General features: G+C 35.0%; 1 protein-coding gene across 4 annotated transcripts in view; it reads left to right on the forward strand.

Annotated features, from left to right (window-relative positions):
- Window positions 1–11,111, forward strand: part of LEPR (leptin receptor) — a 93,136-nt gene extending 82,025 nt beyond the window's left edge. For 3 of the 4 annotated variants that reach the window (XM_077892161.1, XM_077892160.1, XM_077892162.1), the window contains one exon: window positions 4,605–11,111. In XM_077892161.1, the coding sequence (XP_077748287.1) occupies window positions 4,605–5,432 (828 nt within the window). In that variant the 3' untranslated portion in view covers window positions 5,433–11,111. Of the gene's footprint in view, window positions 1–1,305; window positions 3,589–4,604 lie in introns of those variants that run through there. The other variant, XM_077892164.1, reaches the window with a different exon arrangement.
- Window positions 11,112–15,627: the final 4,516 nt, after the last annotated feature.

Here is a 15,627-nt window from a genome sequence, read left to right on the forward strand (position 1 = left end):
TGTTTTAGGAAAACGTATTGTAGTGATGCAATAGACTTGCTTTTCTTTTAAGTCAAATTTCACAGTGTTTATAACAGTGTACCCAATTTGCTTTTTTTTTTTTTTACTTTTTTATTTAGCATTTTTGCCTCATCCGTTATTTTCTGCCTCTAAATCTAAGTCATCTGTATTTTTTTTTTTTTTTGGATGTCTACCCCTCCCTTTTGTTGTCTACATCGATGTCCGTTTCCACAAGAATGTACTCCAGTTAATAATGTACCTTAGGAGTTTGAAAGCTAAAACCAAGTGGATTTTTGACTTGTGATTCAAAGACTGTCTAAGATTCCTCAGTCTGCTCTATGCCTCCAAAGAAGCTCAACAACCTGCAGGTTCTCAGAACCCTAGTCTCACAGATGTGAGGCAGAATATCCCTGAAATTGCTTGAATGGTCTCATAGAAGTGGGTAAAGCTGGTGCAGTTTTGAGTTGGAAGCTCTATTTAGAAGTGTGCGTTATTGGGCTTAAAAGAGTATATCTCATTCCCCTAAAATATAACTTCAGTCTTGTTTATTTTCATGTTCTTAATATTTATGATATTCCCACGGGTTAGAAATAACTAGAAGAGAGTATGTATTAGTTAACTGAAAACTATCACAGCAAGTAGAAAAAGCAAAACAAAGAACATGTTTTCCTGCCAGTTTGCATTTAGGATATCTTTTAATCCTTCCATTGTTTTATAGAAAGATTGTTGGACTAGGAAAAATTAAAGAACTAAGTCAGGGTCCTCACTCTGGTTTAATTAGCTCTGTAACCTTAAGCCCTAGCTGCTTTGTTGTAAAAAAGGGAGGCACATGGAACAGATGGCTTCTTAGATTTTTCTAGATTAGAAAAATCATGATAGTGATCTGACATTCTCTTCACTATTTCAGCTCTTCTCTTTCTTCATTTAAAAATTTTTGTTTTTACTACTCTACCCTTTTACTCTTTCTTTTTCCAAGCTCTCTATTACTACTGTTGCTCCCCCACTTCCTCCTTTTTATTTTTCCTGCTTTTTTTTCCCCCTCCTTATTCTGTAGTCTTTCCTTGTCTAGGGTCACCAAGACTGTTCCTAGAGTGTAATGTTAAGGCATGCGTTATGAAAATAGAAGAGGCAACCTCAGTTCAAAATTTTACTCTTTCCTAAAAAGATGTATTACTGTCGTGTAACAGAAGAATTTATAGTCCAGAAACCATGCCTGACAGAAAATGTTTTTGAAATCTTTTATCTTTTGCTTTTAGAGTGATTTTTTATTTTGCTTTCTTATTTTGTTTTATTTTATCTAAACAGAGAATGGACATTCTTTGAAGTCTAATCATGATTACTACAGATGAATCCAATGTACCAACTTCCCAACATTCTGTAGAGTATTAGAAGATTTTTACACTTTGAAGAAGGGGAGACAAATCTAAAAAACATTTGAACTACTGAGAACTAAAATATGGTGGATGGTGTTGATTTAGAACTTAAAAGGGTAAAAAATGTGGGGTCAAGAGATAGGTCTGAGTCCAAGTCAGTTTAAATGCATGATTACTTTTCAGGTCTCCTAAAGTTTAAAAGTAATATTCATGGTGTCTGGCTTTTGATTTATCATTTGTGTAGTCATGCCACAGTAAAAACTATGCCTATTGTTCTTACCATATATCTATCTATTCCATATCATCAGGTATGTAGTGGACAATGCTGTACCTAAAACTGTAGTTCTGACACGTAACTTTGCCAACACAATGAATCTGATCACAAGATACAGTGAAACTATATAGTTTATATTTTTATGTACAAAATTTCTCATTTTATATTCTTTTATAGACACCTATGCTTATAAACGGACCCATTTGGGTATTTTTTTCTTTTGTTTTGTCTTGTTTTTTTTACTGTCTTGTAGTTTTTATGTCTGTCTACCCTTGGTCAATCCAGGAATTCCTATCTTCAGTAGTCTTGCAAATGGCTTAGGCACCAGCTTCTATTTCAGTTCAAGGAAAGCCAGAAGTTAGGGTTTGTGCTGGTCACAGGCCAGTGGAAGTTACAGTTCATATCACAATGACCTGACATATCCAGGTCATATTGACCAGATCAGAAAACGCATCAGTCTCCAATTCAGCCTCTTTGTGAAATTCTTGCCTAAATGTAATTTCTTTACACTGAACCACCCAAAGCTTCTGGCAGCAGAGAAGTACAAAGCGATGCAGGAGGGGAGCTTTTTATAAATAGTTCGTGGCAAGCACAGGATATTTCTTCCTGAAAAAGGACCCTTGCTATCTCTATAATATTAGCATGCTAAGTGTGTTATGTTGCTCACATTCATAATAAACCAAAGCATCTGTTTAGTGAACCTAAAGAATATTCAAATTTAGGCTATATATAGATCACTTGCTTTCAGATTTCACTCATAGTTTTGTCTATAAAAACAACAATAAAAATGAGGAAGAATGTGTCCTTTTTTCCCCTTCATTGACTTTTAATAGATATCATTGGAATATAAAATCTAAGTGTGAGATTATGAAAGGTTATTCTTTAATTTCTACCAGCTGAATATGTGTTTAATATGTTCCCAGGCTATTCTAAAATCTTGAAAAAATAGATGCATATAATGATTAAAGTGATTTTTAAAAAATAAACATATTTTTAATAAAGGTTTCTGACCCACTGATAAAATATACTTCAATAATATATGGGTATGTAATTTCTTGTTAATTATTAGTGAAATCTTCCATCTGAATGCATTTGAAGACATGTAAATTACTCAGTATCAATAATTAGTTGTAAAGCTTTAGAGCACAAAAGATGCCAAAGATATCATCTGAAGAGCATATGTGAGTTTGACTGTGTGCTATTGGCTATTTGTGAGTATTTTTTGTTTTCATATTGATAGCATGTAATTCCTTTATTTGGTGATCTTAATTTCGAAGTTCATTTAAATTTTAAGAAATTCAAGACATATAGTAGCAAGTTTAAGAAAAGGCAAAATAAGCAAGTAAATATTTGAAGGAAATCATAAATCTAGTGATAGATTTCTGATAGAAATAGAAAAAGGCATAGAAAATTTTCATATATTATGTTCACAGAATAACAGAAAAGGTTCTGTTAACATGATATTTGTCATTATGCAGTATTTTAATATCCATATAAGTCTGTTCAATTTTTATTATATTTAGTGTTTGGTATATTTATTCTTTTATAGTTATAATCACCAATGTGTTTCATTTGAGAGTTTAAAACTGCTAACGAAGTATGTTTTTATATGGAATATATTTGCCATTATGAAGAATAGTTGGGTACATTGTTATTTCAGGCAATAAATTTGAATTCATTCTAGTAGTTTAAAAATTGTACTATTCAGAAGTTCAATCATATGTATGTTTTATGAATTGAACACATTTTCAGTAGTACTTCATTTAGTTCTGTTAAACTTTCAGTGTGATGTGCCTGGTATTTTTTATTTTGCATTTATCTTTTCAATATGTTTACATTGTATGAGTTGAGCTTTTTGCACATAGGTTCTTGATTTGTAGCTGCATGGCAGGGCTTTTTGTTGTGATGTAACCAGCATTCTTATAAAAGATACGATGTGCATTTGTCTTGTGTCTTTGTCTTCATTCCACATGTTCCATAGTATGTGTTTTTATATGAAGTTATTTAAAAGGAATAGTAATTTAACAGTCTGTGATCGTGTCTCTTACCATCCTTGTTTTCAACAAATTGGTATTAGTTCTTATTTTCTGATAGTCTTAAACAGATTTTTCAGTATGGTGTAAGGCAGGTAAGTCTTAACAGTCACAAATAGTCTACCCTTATATCATATGTCATGGGGCAGTTATTTTCACTGTCATCAGACTAGTTGGTTTGCTTATTTCATTTTATTTTGGTTCCTTTTTTTAAAATTTGAGGTTTAAATTTTCAGTTTTTGGAAATCTAATTCGCTGTAAAATATTAGGAATTCTTCAGAAAACAGCCCTTTTTAATTACAATCACCAATCTCTATTGAGAGCTAAGCACTTTCAGACCTTCTCTAATTTATTCCTCACCACAATGCCAGGAAGTAAATATTGAACACATTTTAACAGATGAAGAGACAAAAAGGCAAAGAGGTTAATGTACTTGTCCAGGGTCATAGAAGGACTCAAACCAAAGTCTGTCTCATCCCACTTTTATTTTTTTTTTATTTCTTTATTTTTTTAAAAGATTTTATTTATTCATGAGAGAGACAGTGAGAGAGAGAGAGAGAGAGAGGCAAAGACACAGGCAGAGGGAGAAGCAGGCTCCATGCAGGGAGCCTGACGGTGGGACTCGATCCTGGGACTCCAGGATCATGCCCTGGGCTGAAGGCAGGCTTTAACTAAAGCGCTGAGCCACCCAGGGGTCCCTCATCCCACTTTTAACACTATCTTCTATTGCCTCTCACCTATGATTTTTGACATATCCGTTTTCAGTCCAAAAAACCCAGTTAATTTGTGGTTGACTTATGTCCTTTAGTAGTAAGCTTTCACACTTTCATTTCTGCATTGATGTCATAGTGAAGCAAAATAATAATAATAATAATAATAATAATAATAATACAATTGAGCATTAAAATGTGTCTTTTCTTTTAGCCAGAAACATTTGAGCATCTTTTTATCAAGCATACAGAATCAGTGATATTTGGTCCTCTTCTTTTGGAACCTGAAACCATTTCAGAAGATATCAGTGTTGACACATCATGGAAGAATAAAGATGAGATGGTGCCAACAACTATGGTCTCTCTGCTTTTGACAACTCCAGATCTTGAAAAGGGTTCTATTTGTATCCGTGATCAGCACAACAGTGCTAACTTCTCTGAGCTGGAGAGCACCGTGGTAACCCGTGAGGATGAGGGCAGGAGGCAGCCCTCTGTTAGATATGCCACCCTCCTCACCAGCTCTAAATCAAGTGAAATTGAGGAAGAGCAAGGGCTTATAAACAGCTCAGTCAGCAAATGCTTCTCTAGCAAAAATTCTCTACCAAAGGGTTCTTTTTCTAACAGCTCATGGGAGATAGAAACTCAGGCATTTTTTATATTATCAGATCAGCATCCCAATATAATTTTGCCACACCTTCCATTCTCAGAAGGATTGGATGACCTTTTGAAACTTGAGGGAAATTTTCCTGAAGAAAATAATGGTGAAAGGTCTGTCTATTATTTAGGGGTCACCTCAATCAAAAAAAGAGAGAGTGGTGTGTTTTTGACTGACGAGTCCCAAGTGTTGTGTCCGTTCCCAGCCCACTGTTTATTCACTGACATCAGAATCCTCCAGGATAGTTGCTCACACCTTGTAGAAAATAACTTCAATTTAGGAACTTCTGGTCAGAAGACTTTTGTACCTTATATGCCTCAATTTCAGATTTGTTCCACTCAGACTCAGAAGATAATGGAAACCAAAATGTGTGACCTAACTGTCTAATTCCATTCAAGAAGCATCTCAGATTTCTGTTACAATGAATCAGATGAAGTGTAATATATTTCACTATGGTGGTGGATATGGGAGAGAGAAAGAAAACTATCAGTCAAAACTGAAAATGACTGTCCCCAAATCAATGATCTCTGTCCTCGCTTGGTAAGATAGACAAAAGAATGTGAGAAAGCCTTCAAGATCCTGGCAATATAGACTGACTCTTCTAATGATTCCATTAACAAGCTACAGTGGGAAGGTCTCCAATGGCTTGTTTCTAGCTAGAAATAAGCCCAACAGATATCCTCTTTTGTGAACATGAGACCTATATAGAAAGAGCTGATCTTTTCAGATGTACCTAAGTTTGAAAGACTTCAAACTGATACTTGTGAGATGGAACTTGCTTCAAGGGTGTGGTTGTTTTACCTTGAGTTGTCTTTGTTCTCCAGTGATTTGCACGTGCACACACACACACACACACACACACACACCCAGGTTTATACCTAAGAGGCATCCTCATACATTTTAAAAGTATGTGATGTATTTGTATTTTGTGCTACTTGACTGTATGGTTTTAAGATTTTGCAATTTAACAAACTTGTCTTGAGCACTTACTCTGTGGTAGGCACTCCACAACAGCTGCAGATAAGTAGAAGATTTAGCTCTGTCTGGCCTAGGGGGATAGACTTCTGAAGCTGACAAGTAAGCCAATCTTTATGTATCAAAGCTAAGATATGTACCACTGAGTGAAACTACCTATTAGAATGGCAATACCCACAACCAATATTTTGATGACAACAAAAGTACTTTTGAAGACATAATATCTGTCTTAACTTTTCTCTGTAAAAGATGTTGCAATGGTCACTTTCTGATACAGTTAGACTGCCAAATGTTACTGTATATCAGTCTGGAATCATTGTCTTCCCTGATTCCTACTTGCTTATACATTATTTTTCCCTCACTTACTGAGCATTCTCTCTCATATAACCAACCACTGTATTAAATTTTTCCATACTTTAACTCAATTATTAAAATAATTGTATGAGACATGTATTCCTGTAACATCCCCTTTAAAGATTAGAAGATTAAGTCATTTTCCCAAGGTCACAGAGTTAGTGGGTGATGGAACCAGAATTCAGATTTAAACCCAGATCTTTTAATGCTAGTAATTATGTTTGAAGCCTATTCCTTTACATTGCCATTCATTAAAAATAAGTGATTTGTAATCAAATAAGATTTATTAAGTGGAAATATAATGCTGGATGAAAATTAAGTGAGAATTACACAGATGTTGTTTTTGTCCTTAAAGACCAGAATATTTATTGTCAGTTTCAGTTTCTGGTATGGCAAGAAAACTCAAAGGCAGCATATTGAGTAACAAACTAAATTAAGAAACTGACAGAGATGTTGAATGGCAATAATTAAGAATTTCAAGATCAGTATGATCAAAACAAATACTTCAGTCCTCAAAAATATGCCTGTTGGGTTGCTAAACATCACCAGTTTCATACTTAGACTGAGAAAGGGTCCTACTGATTTTACTGTTACCCTAAATAAAATCCTGCACTCCATTTCTATTCTAGTTGTAGCCACATGAAATGCTCAGTTCTAGACAATGACAAAGATCTCAGGCCCCAACCACCAGGTATTTTTGCACACCTCATGATCATTTGCCGATTAGAAATCAATAAAACTGTTTGATATCGTAAGCATTGTTGAGCTATCTCAGGATCTCACATACTCAGCTGATGACTCTCACCAGAGAAAGGTAGAGGGCTTACGTCAATTCACTGAATAATTGGTGTGGTATGAAAGCCTTACTTCTATACAAAGATAAATCAAGAGAATATTTTTTTTCCCCACTGATGTATTAAGTGGTTTACAGATCCAGAAACAGAAAGAAATTATTGCATGTATTGAAGTTCTGGTAAAATGGACCATTATTTTTAATGCTGCTCAGAGAATACATTTAATTGAGAGTAGAGTAGGGTATAGGAGAGACAGAAGAATTACATCTTGCTCCACACTGCACATATTTAGAGATTAAACACTAAGCATGTCCACTGAGACATAGCATTCTCCTGCAGTTTGGGATTCATAACTGTAGGGAAGATAAACTGCTAGATGTTCCAGTCACCATGGTACATGAATGCTGTAGTGAATTCAGAAGTCTCAGGACCACTGTAGTGCTGTAGATCTGTGTTACAGGAATTTAGTAACAGCACATTAACTTGAGATCATTAATATCGTCCTGGTGCAACTTCGGTTCCTAAAAACAAGTGAAAACATCACAATTATTGATATGCCAAGAAAATTTCTTTCATAGATAGGGCTCAAGTGGTACAGTTTGGCCCACTGGCATATGTAGATTTAGTTCTTATCTATGGCCAGTATGTTAGGGCTGTAATTTTCACTTTTGAAAGTTTGATTCACTGTTTATATTACTATAGAATTTATATACTTCAGGATGGTCAGGTATCCTCCATTTCTTCCCAAAGATTCTTTTAAAAAAAAAATGTTAAGGGAGAGAAGAGCTGAAACATGGGTTTGGACTTTTACACTTAGGATAAATATGGAATTTTGAGTATATCATATAAGGCCTTGAATTGCAATGCAAGTTACTAGTCAGCCTCTCTAAATCTGAACTTAATGAAAAGAAACTCAGAAGTTACCAATTTGAGCTATGACCTCAAGTTTCACCAGACTGCCTGAAGACAAATCATTTGTCAGTGTTAATGAGATTATATGTTTCTTAGGTTAGACTCCCAAGAACAAAGACAAAGAAAACAAATCAAGGTATGCTTATCAGTAACAGCAGGGGCCTCCTGTGGGAGCTGTTTGTTCTCATTTGGAGATGAGCTACATATGAACAAGAGGAGTAGGAACAGATCTTTTATTTTTAAACCTAGTCTCAAGTAGTAAGAAGACTTGGATGAAATTTGCAAACCAGTGGGTAATCCTGGACCTAGAATCAGGTTTGATGCTGCTGAGCATGAGCTGCTACCTTCTCTCATCCCTTTCCAATAAAGCCAACTCCCTTTTTCCAAATACCAAACATATGGTCACATTCCCTTAGGAATATTCATCCCGACTACCCAAAAGCTGAGAGAAGATAAACTTCCTCCACAAATTGATACCAGATTCCAATGCTACTTTGGTTGGCACAGGATCCAGGCTAGGTCATAAGAGCTGTGCCTGCAGGCTCCTGTGGAGTTGGACAACATGCTAAATAGATCAGGACATGCAGCAACCATATGTCCCATAGACATGGATGGAAAAAGACCTCTTCCCCAATTCTTTCCTGTGGTTTTTAAAAGAAATTTGTTCCCCTTTTCATCTTTTAAGGGTCATCTTGATAGTTATGGATTTTTCTAAACTATTTATTATTGAGAAAACACATCCTCAGATTTAAAACACAAAATTAAAATTGTCCACTCTACTATATGAAAAGCTGCATTTGAGAAAAAGAAAATGTAAACAGTTACCCACCCACCCCCATGTGAAGAAACATTTACACCAGGAAACTAGATAAGTTACTACTTTTACTTTTTCTTGAACAACTAATTGAAAACAGGCACTCCTGCACATAATCACAGTGTAGAGGGAGTAATTTAGAATACAAAGGTCTGTATGGGAACTGAGATGTTATTACATGCATTTGAGCATTGAGAAATGGTTTTCATGGGTTCTTATACTGAACAAATTATTTTTATACAAAGTTTATCACTCAGTATTTATTTTGGCAAGCTGCTGGAGATGTCTATTTTTCAAAATTGATTACACTTTGGATGTTTGGCATTAAATTCAATTTTGTGAGGATCTTTGACAGGATATTTTAAATAATGTTTATTCAAAAACTCTAGAACCAAGAAAGGATTTGGAAACTATCTAATTTTGTACTGAAATACCTAGATCACAGACGTTGTGCTTTTAAAACTTGTCATTAAGTATTTGGCATGCAGTGAACACTTTCTCTTTAGTCACAATTGGTACATTAATAAATGTTATAAACAAGTGCTAAGATATGATCACCAATTGTTTTATAAAATGTAAAATGTATTTCAGTTCTTCTTTATGTTCCTAAAATCATAAAGAAGGAAAATAAATTATGACTGTGAATATTTTTATCATCATAAATCATGAGCAATGTCAGAATTTTGAGAAATTGAATGTCCAAATAGAGTTATTATGAATTTAGGTTATTTAGAATTATTTTATCTATTATATGATTACTTTCAGCAAAGATTTGAAAATACAAAGAAGTCATCTTTTATGTTAATCTTTTTAACAAAATTTTTATATGTTGTTAGCCTTTATATCTTCAAAATACTTACATAATGCCTGGCCTTTGAAAGGGGTTTGAAAACATTTTAGATGCAAATATCTCCCTTCATTGTTATTGTCTCAGGTATCTACTCCATACATCACCCACACCAAATTTTTCTGGCATGATAGCTGTTTAGGATGAAAAAGTACTCATTTTAAATATCAAAAGCTCTTTAGTTTGATTCTTTATTTCATTAAGAAGTCTTGATTTAGTGATCTGTGAACATTTGTTTTGTCATTTAGGTTTCTAGCAATTTGAGTTTTTAACCATTATTTGGTCTAGTATTCAGACGCATTCTCTTTCTTGTTTTCTAATTTTAAAATGTAAATAGAACAAATACACACAGGAAAAAACAGTACAGAGAAATATAAGCTAAAAAGTCTAAGTGTCTCTTCCCTCGTACCCTTCAGTTCTGATTCCCCAGAATGCTTATTATTATTATATCACATATCTTTCGAAAAATTTATATATCTGGGATTATATTCTGTCTGCCGTAAAGTTACCCTTTTAATAGGTCTTGGTGATATTTCCATATGAACCCATATATATCTGCTTCATTATTTGTAAAGGTTTCATGGTGTTCCATTGTATCAAAGTACAATGATTTATGTTTACAGTTTACAATTGGTGAACATTTAGGTTCCACTCATTTACTATTATGGGCAATACAAGTGAGCATTCTTGTACCTAATTGTCTTGGCATACTTTTGGCAAATCTACTTGTCAGGAGTCTTGGCTAAAGTGTAAGAAATCAACTCAAATTGTCTAAAGTATCTTTTTGATATTTCAGTTTCATCTTGTTGAGTGAAGTTGACCATATTTTCATGTTGATAAGCTATTTGCTTTCCTCTACTTTCATATTCTTTGTCTAGTTTTCTATTGGGTTATTATAATTTTATTGATTTCTTATAATTCTTTTTTACATATGTGATCTTTTTCTTAATTGAGATATAGCTGATATGTTGTAAGGTACACAAGCCTTCAGTGTATAGCTTAATGAACTTTTACACATTTCCCCCTGAGTATTTACCCAGGAGTAAAATTGCTGAATGCAGAATAGGTTCTAATTTAGCTTTAATAGATACTGCCAAATAATGATTTAACTAATTTACACTGCCATCGGTAATGCAGAAGAGTTCTGCTTCAACACTGATATTGTCAGCCCTTTTAGCCATTCTGATGGTTGTGCAATGGTTTCTCGTGGTTTGGGTTTACACTTCTGTAATATGTGATGATTTTGAGTAACAATCCCTTTCGACATTTTTGCTGTTTTGTTGTATATCTTATTTCTATGTATTTCATAAACATCTAAAGTGTTGTGTTATATTGTTGCTTTAAGCAGTAAATAGTCTTTTTAAAATCTGTCCTTTGTAGTGTAGTCTATTCCTTTTTGCGTGTCTCTGCTTCCATCTGGGATAGTTTCCCTTCATCCTAAAGAACTTGCTTGTCCTGTGGATCAACTGTGACTTCCTTAATAACTATTTTTTTCTGGTATTTTGTGCTATTGTTTTGGAGTGAATATCTTTAATCTATTTGGAATTAATTTTGTTATAAGGAGTGGAATAATGATCTAGCTTTTATTTTTTCCAAAGGTCTAATCAGCTGTCCCAACACTGTCCCAATTTGATTCTGGAACAATCTTTTTGCCCACTCACATAAAATGTCACATTTATCATTTATTAATTCTCAAGTATATTTGTGATTATTTCTGGGCTCTCTATTCTTTTTCATTGATTGTGCAATCTGTTTTCATCTGATTATTAAATCTATTGATTACCACCAGCTACTCAATATGTTTTAATATCTGGAGGGCTGGATTCCTCATCCAGCCTGCTCTTTATGCTTCATTGATATTCTTTCAGAGCAATTTTAGTATCATTAAGTTTTTTTTTTAAGATTTTATTTATTTATTCATGAGAGACACACAGAGAGAGAGAGGCAGAGACACAGGCAGAGGGAGAAGCAGGCCCCATGCAGGGAGCCCGATGTGAAACTCAATCCGGGGACTCCAGAATCATGCCCTGGGCCAAAGGCAGGCGCTAAGCTGCTGAGCTACTAGGGGATCAGGGATCCCCCATCATTAAGTTTTATAAAAAATAATTCTGTTGTTATTTCAGTTGTAGGTAAGATAAAAGTATTGTAGTTAAGATAAAGTATAAAAAATGTTATCAGTATTTAGTTGCCCTACGTTGCCTATAAATTTAAAACTTTGGACACCTGAGTGGCTCAGTGGTTGGCGTCTGCCTTTGGCTTAGGTCATGATTTCAGGGTCCTGGGATCCAGTCCTGCATTGGGCTCCCCACAGGCAGCCTGCTTCTCCTTCTGTTTCTGACTCTGCCTCTCTCTCTCTGTGTCTCTCATGAATAAATAAATAAAATCTTTAAAAAAATAAATAAAAATAAAAATTTGGAGGGAACTGTGCCTTGTATCTTGTTAAATAATGAGACAAATCATTCATATCATATCTGCAATATTAAATTACTTCCAGAATCTACCTTTGATACTAAGGAATAGAAATGTGGCAGGTGCTGTAAACTGCATGCTTTAGATATGCAGTTATAAGTAGGGTGATTATCAATCCCACTGTGCTTGTCCAAGTCTTCCTTTAGGTATATATAATGATCCTGTCACTCCTATAAATGTCCAGTTTTGACAAACAAAATACATGGTTATCATATAAAGGATTAGCTCTCTGACAGTGATTGTTACTGTTGCTTTTATCTCTTTAATGTATCAGTAGTTACTAAATTTGTTCAGGTATGGAACATCTGGAAATCATAGTGCACTTTAAAGAACATGAAGATACTGCTTTAAATCTCCCACTGTAACACCTGAAAACAACTATCTAGTAGCAAATAGTTATTTGTACACATGTGTCTGTTTCTCAAAAGTAGCATAAAAGCTTTCTTTATCCAGCAATATGGTACACTAGATGTTCTGAGAAATGTCTCCCAATACAGCATATCTAAAAAAAAATTGGTAGGTTAAAAAATCATTTTAATGTAGGCTTTGTTGAAGGATAAAGAAGAAAATACCAGAGGAGTCTAACTTTGGAGTCAACTGATCTCCATGACCTATAGCCTAGTTTTGAGAGGGAAACATGTCAAAAGAAAAAGAGTGGAGAGACCTTTCATAGAGGACCTCAGAAGTGAACAAGATAAAATCTTGCTGGGGCTTATGTTCTTATCTCAGCCACTGTGCTGGACCAAGTTGAAAAAATAAAAGGAAAAAAAAAAAAAAAAGAGCTACCAACCGTCAGGTCTGCATCCACTCAGATTTCTAACCTCAGATTTTCATTCACATGGATTTGGGGCCCAAATTTATACTTGTGTGGTCCAGAAAAACACAAATAGAATATTTATCTTCAGGAGCTCAAGATTGGTTGAACCTTTAAGGTCCATCACAGAAGCAAATACAAATGAAATTTGGGTAAACCACCTTCAACCTAGACCCAGAAGACCTCAAAGTTCCAAGGAACATATGGTTATTGACAAAGTCACTTCCACAAGGACACAGATCCCACTAGTGAGAATCAGCGGGAACAACAAATGATGGTATCAGAACTACAGAGACTGGAAAATCAAGCCAATATGCTGAGGAAGGAGGAAGAGGAAAATGGAAAAGTTTGGTCCTTAAAGACAGTTTTGAGCTGCATATCAAAATTTATGAAATACAGTCAAGGTACTTAGTCTGTAATATACACAATAATGTGGATGAATCTCAGCAGAATTGTACTGAGTGAAAAAAGCTAGAACAAAAAAAGAAAAAGAGTACATACCAAATGATTTTATTTGTTTAAAATTCTAGATGGGCCACCTGGGTGGCTCAGTGGTTGAGCATCTGCCTTCGGCTCAGGTCGTGATCTCGGGGTCCTGGGATGGAGTCCTGCATCAGGTTTGGCCCTCTGCAGGGAGCCTGCTTCTCCCTCTGCCTATGTCTCTGCCTCTCTCTGTGTGTGTCTCTCATGAGTGAATAAATAAAATTTGAAATAAAATAAAATAAAATTCTAGGAAATTCAAAGTAATCTATTATAGAAATTAGGTCACTGTTTTTTGTTTGTTTTTTTTTTTAAAGATTTTATTTATTTACTCATGCAATATATATAGAGAAAGGCAGAGGGAGATGCAGGCTCCCTGTGAAATGCCATACACAAAAATAAACTAAAAATGAATTAAACACCTAAATGTGAGACCTTGAGACAATAAAATTCCTAGAGGAAAATATAGACAGTATTTTCTAAATACCGACCAAACAAAAAAGCAACCTACTAAATGGGAGAAGATACTTGCAAATGATACATCCAATAAGGGGTTAATATCCAAAATATATATAAAAAAACTTATACAGCTCAACGCCAAAGAAACAAATAATCCAACTAAAAATAGGCAGAGGACCCAAATAAACATTTTTCTAAGGAAGACATACAGATTTCCAACAGACATACCAGAAGATGCTCAACATTACTAATTTTCAGAGAAATGCAAATTAAAACCACAATGAGATATCACTTTACACCTGTCAGAAGGCTAAAATCAAAAAGACAAAAAATAAGTGCTGGCAAGGATGTAGAGAAAAGGGAACCCCTATGCTCCGTGGGAAGAAATGCAAATTAGTGCAGCCACTGTTGAAAACATGAAGGTTCCTCAAAAAATTGAAAACCCATATTCCCTGACAAGCGGGGAGCCTGATGCGGGGCTCCATCCCAGAACCCTGGGATCAGGACCTGAGCTGATGGCAGATGCTCAACCAACTGAGACACTCAGGCGCCCCAGTAGGTCACTGTTTGCCTGGGGTCCAGAGGGGTTAGAGGAGGGATTGCCAAGGGGCACACTTCAGTCTAAATTCTTCCTATATAAAGCAGAAAAGATGTATACCACTTCCAGGATGGAAATGTAAGGCCTACCCATTCTTCCTCTGTTCTTTCTTCTCCCTTCTGACTAGCTGGAACCAATGATAACCCACTCCTCAAAATGTAGACAAAAATAAGGACCTAGAGCATAACGGAGCAGCACATTTTATACCTGAATGGTCAAATGAAGTAAAGTTCAACGTGTCCTTGAATTTTACCCCAGACTATTAGAAGAAAATAAACTTGTATCCTTTAAGACACTGAATTTTCTTTGGCTATTTTTGTTACAGCAGCCTAGCCTTACCAAAATAGTTCTTGAATTTTAAATTCCAATGACATTATTTTTTAATTCGAGGAATTATTTTTCAAATCAGCTGGTCATTTTCATTATATCTTGTTCAATGTTTATTTTTTGAAATGTCAACATCTATTTCTTTTTTAAAATTTTTATTTATTTGAGAGAGAGAGAGAGAGTGAGCACAAGCAGGGGAAGAGGGAGGGGCAGAGGGAGAAGCAAATTCCCTGCTAATCAGGGAGCTGCGCATGGGGCTCCATCCAAGGACCTTGGGATGATGACCTTAGCCAAAGGCAGACACTCAACCACTGAGCCACCCAGGCATCCCAAGGGTCCTAGTTTTGCCTGAAGCTCTCAGGTTTATCTCCCACTCTTTGCAATGATAAAGTCTCATTTCCCAGTACCATGTAAGCATTAATCATTTGGCTCTGGGATAGGGTTGTCAGATAAAATACAGACCACCTAGTTATATTTGACTTTCAGATAAACAATGAATAATTTTTTTAGTACAAGTATGTCCCATGCAATGTGTATTTTTTCACTTGTAACTCAAATTTAACTGGGTGTTCTGTGGTTTTATCTTCTGAATTTATTATCTGAATTTGGTTTTCAAACTTTTCTGGCTTTAACACCCTGTTCAAGATTTTTGACCTTGAAGATTTCATTAACTTTTTATCGAGTGGTAGATGTTTTCCAGTGGGATGTCTGTCTGTCTGAGAACATCAAATCTATCCAC

The sequence above is a fragment of the Canis aureus genome, chromosome 3 (genome assembly GCF_053574225.1).
Source record: "Canis aureus isolate CA01 chromosome 3, VMU_Caureus_v.1.0, whole genome shotgun sequence".
NCBI classification, from domain to species: Eukaryota; Metazoa; Chordata; class Mammalia; order Carnivora; family Canidae; genus Canis; species Canis aureus.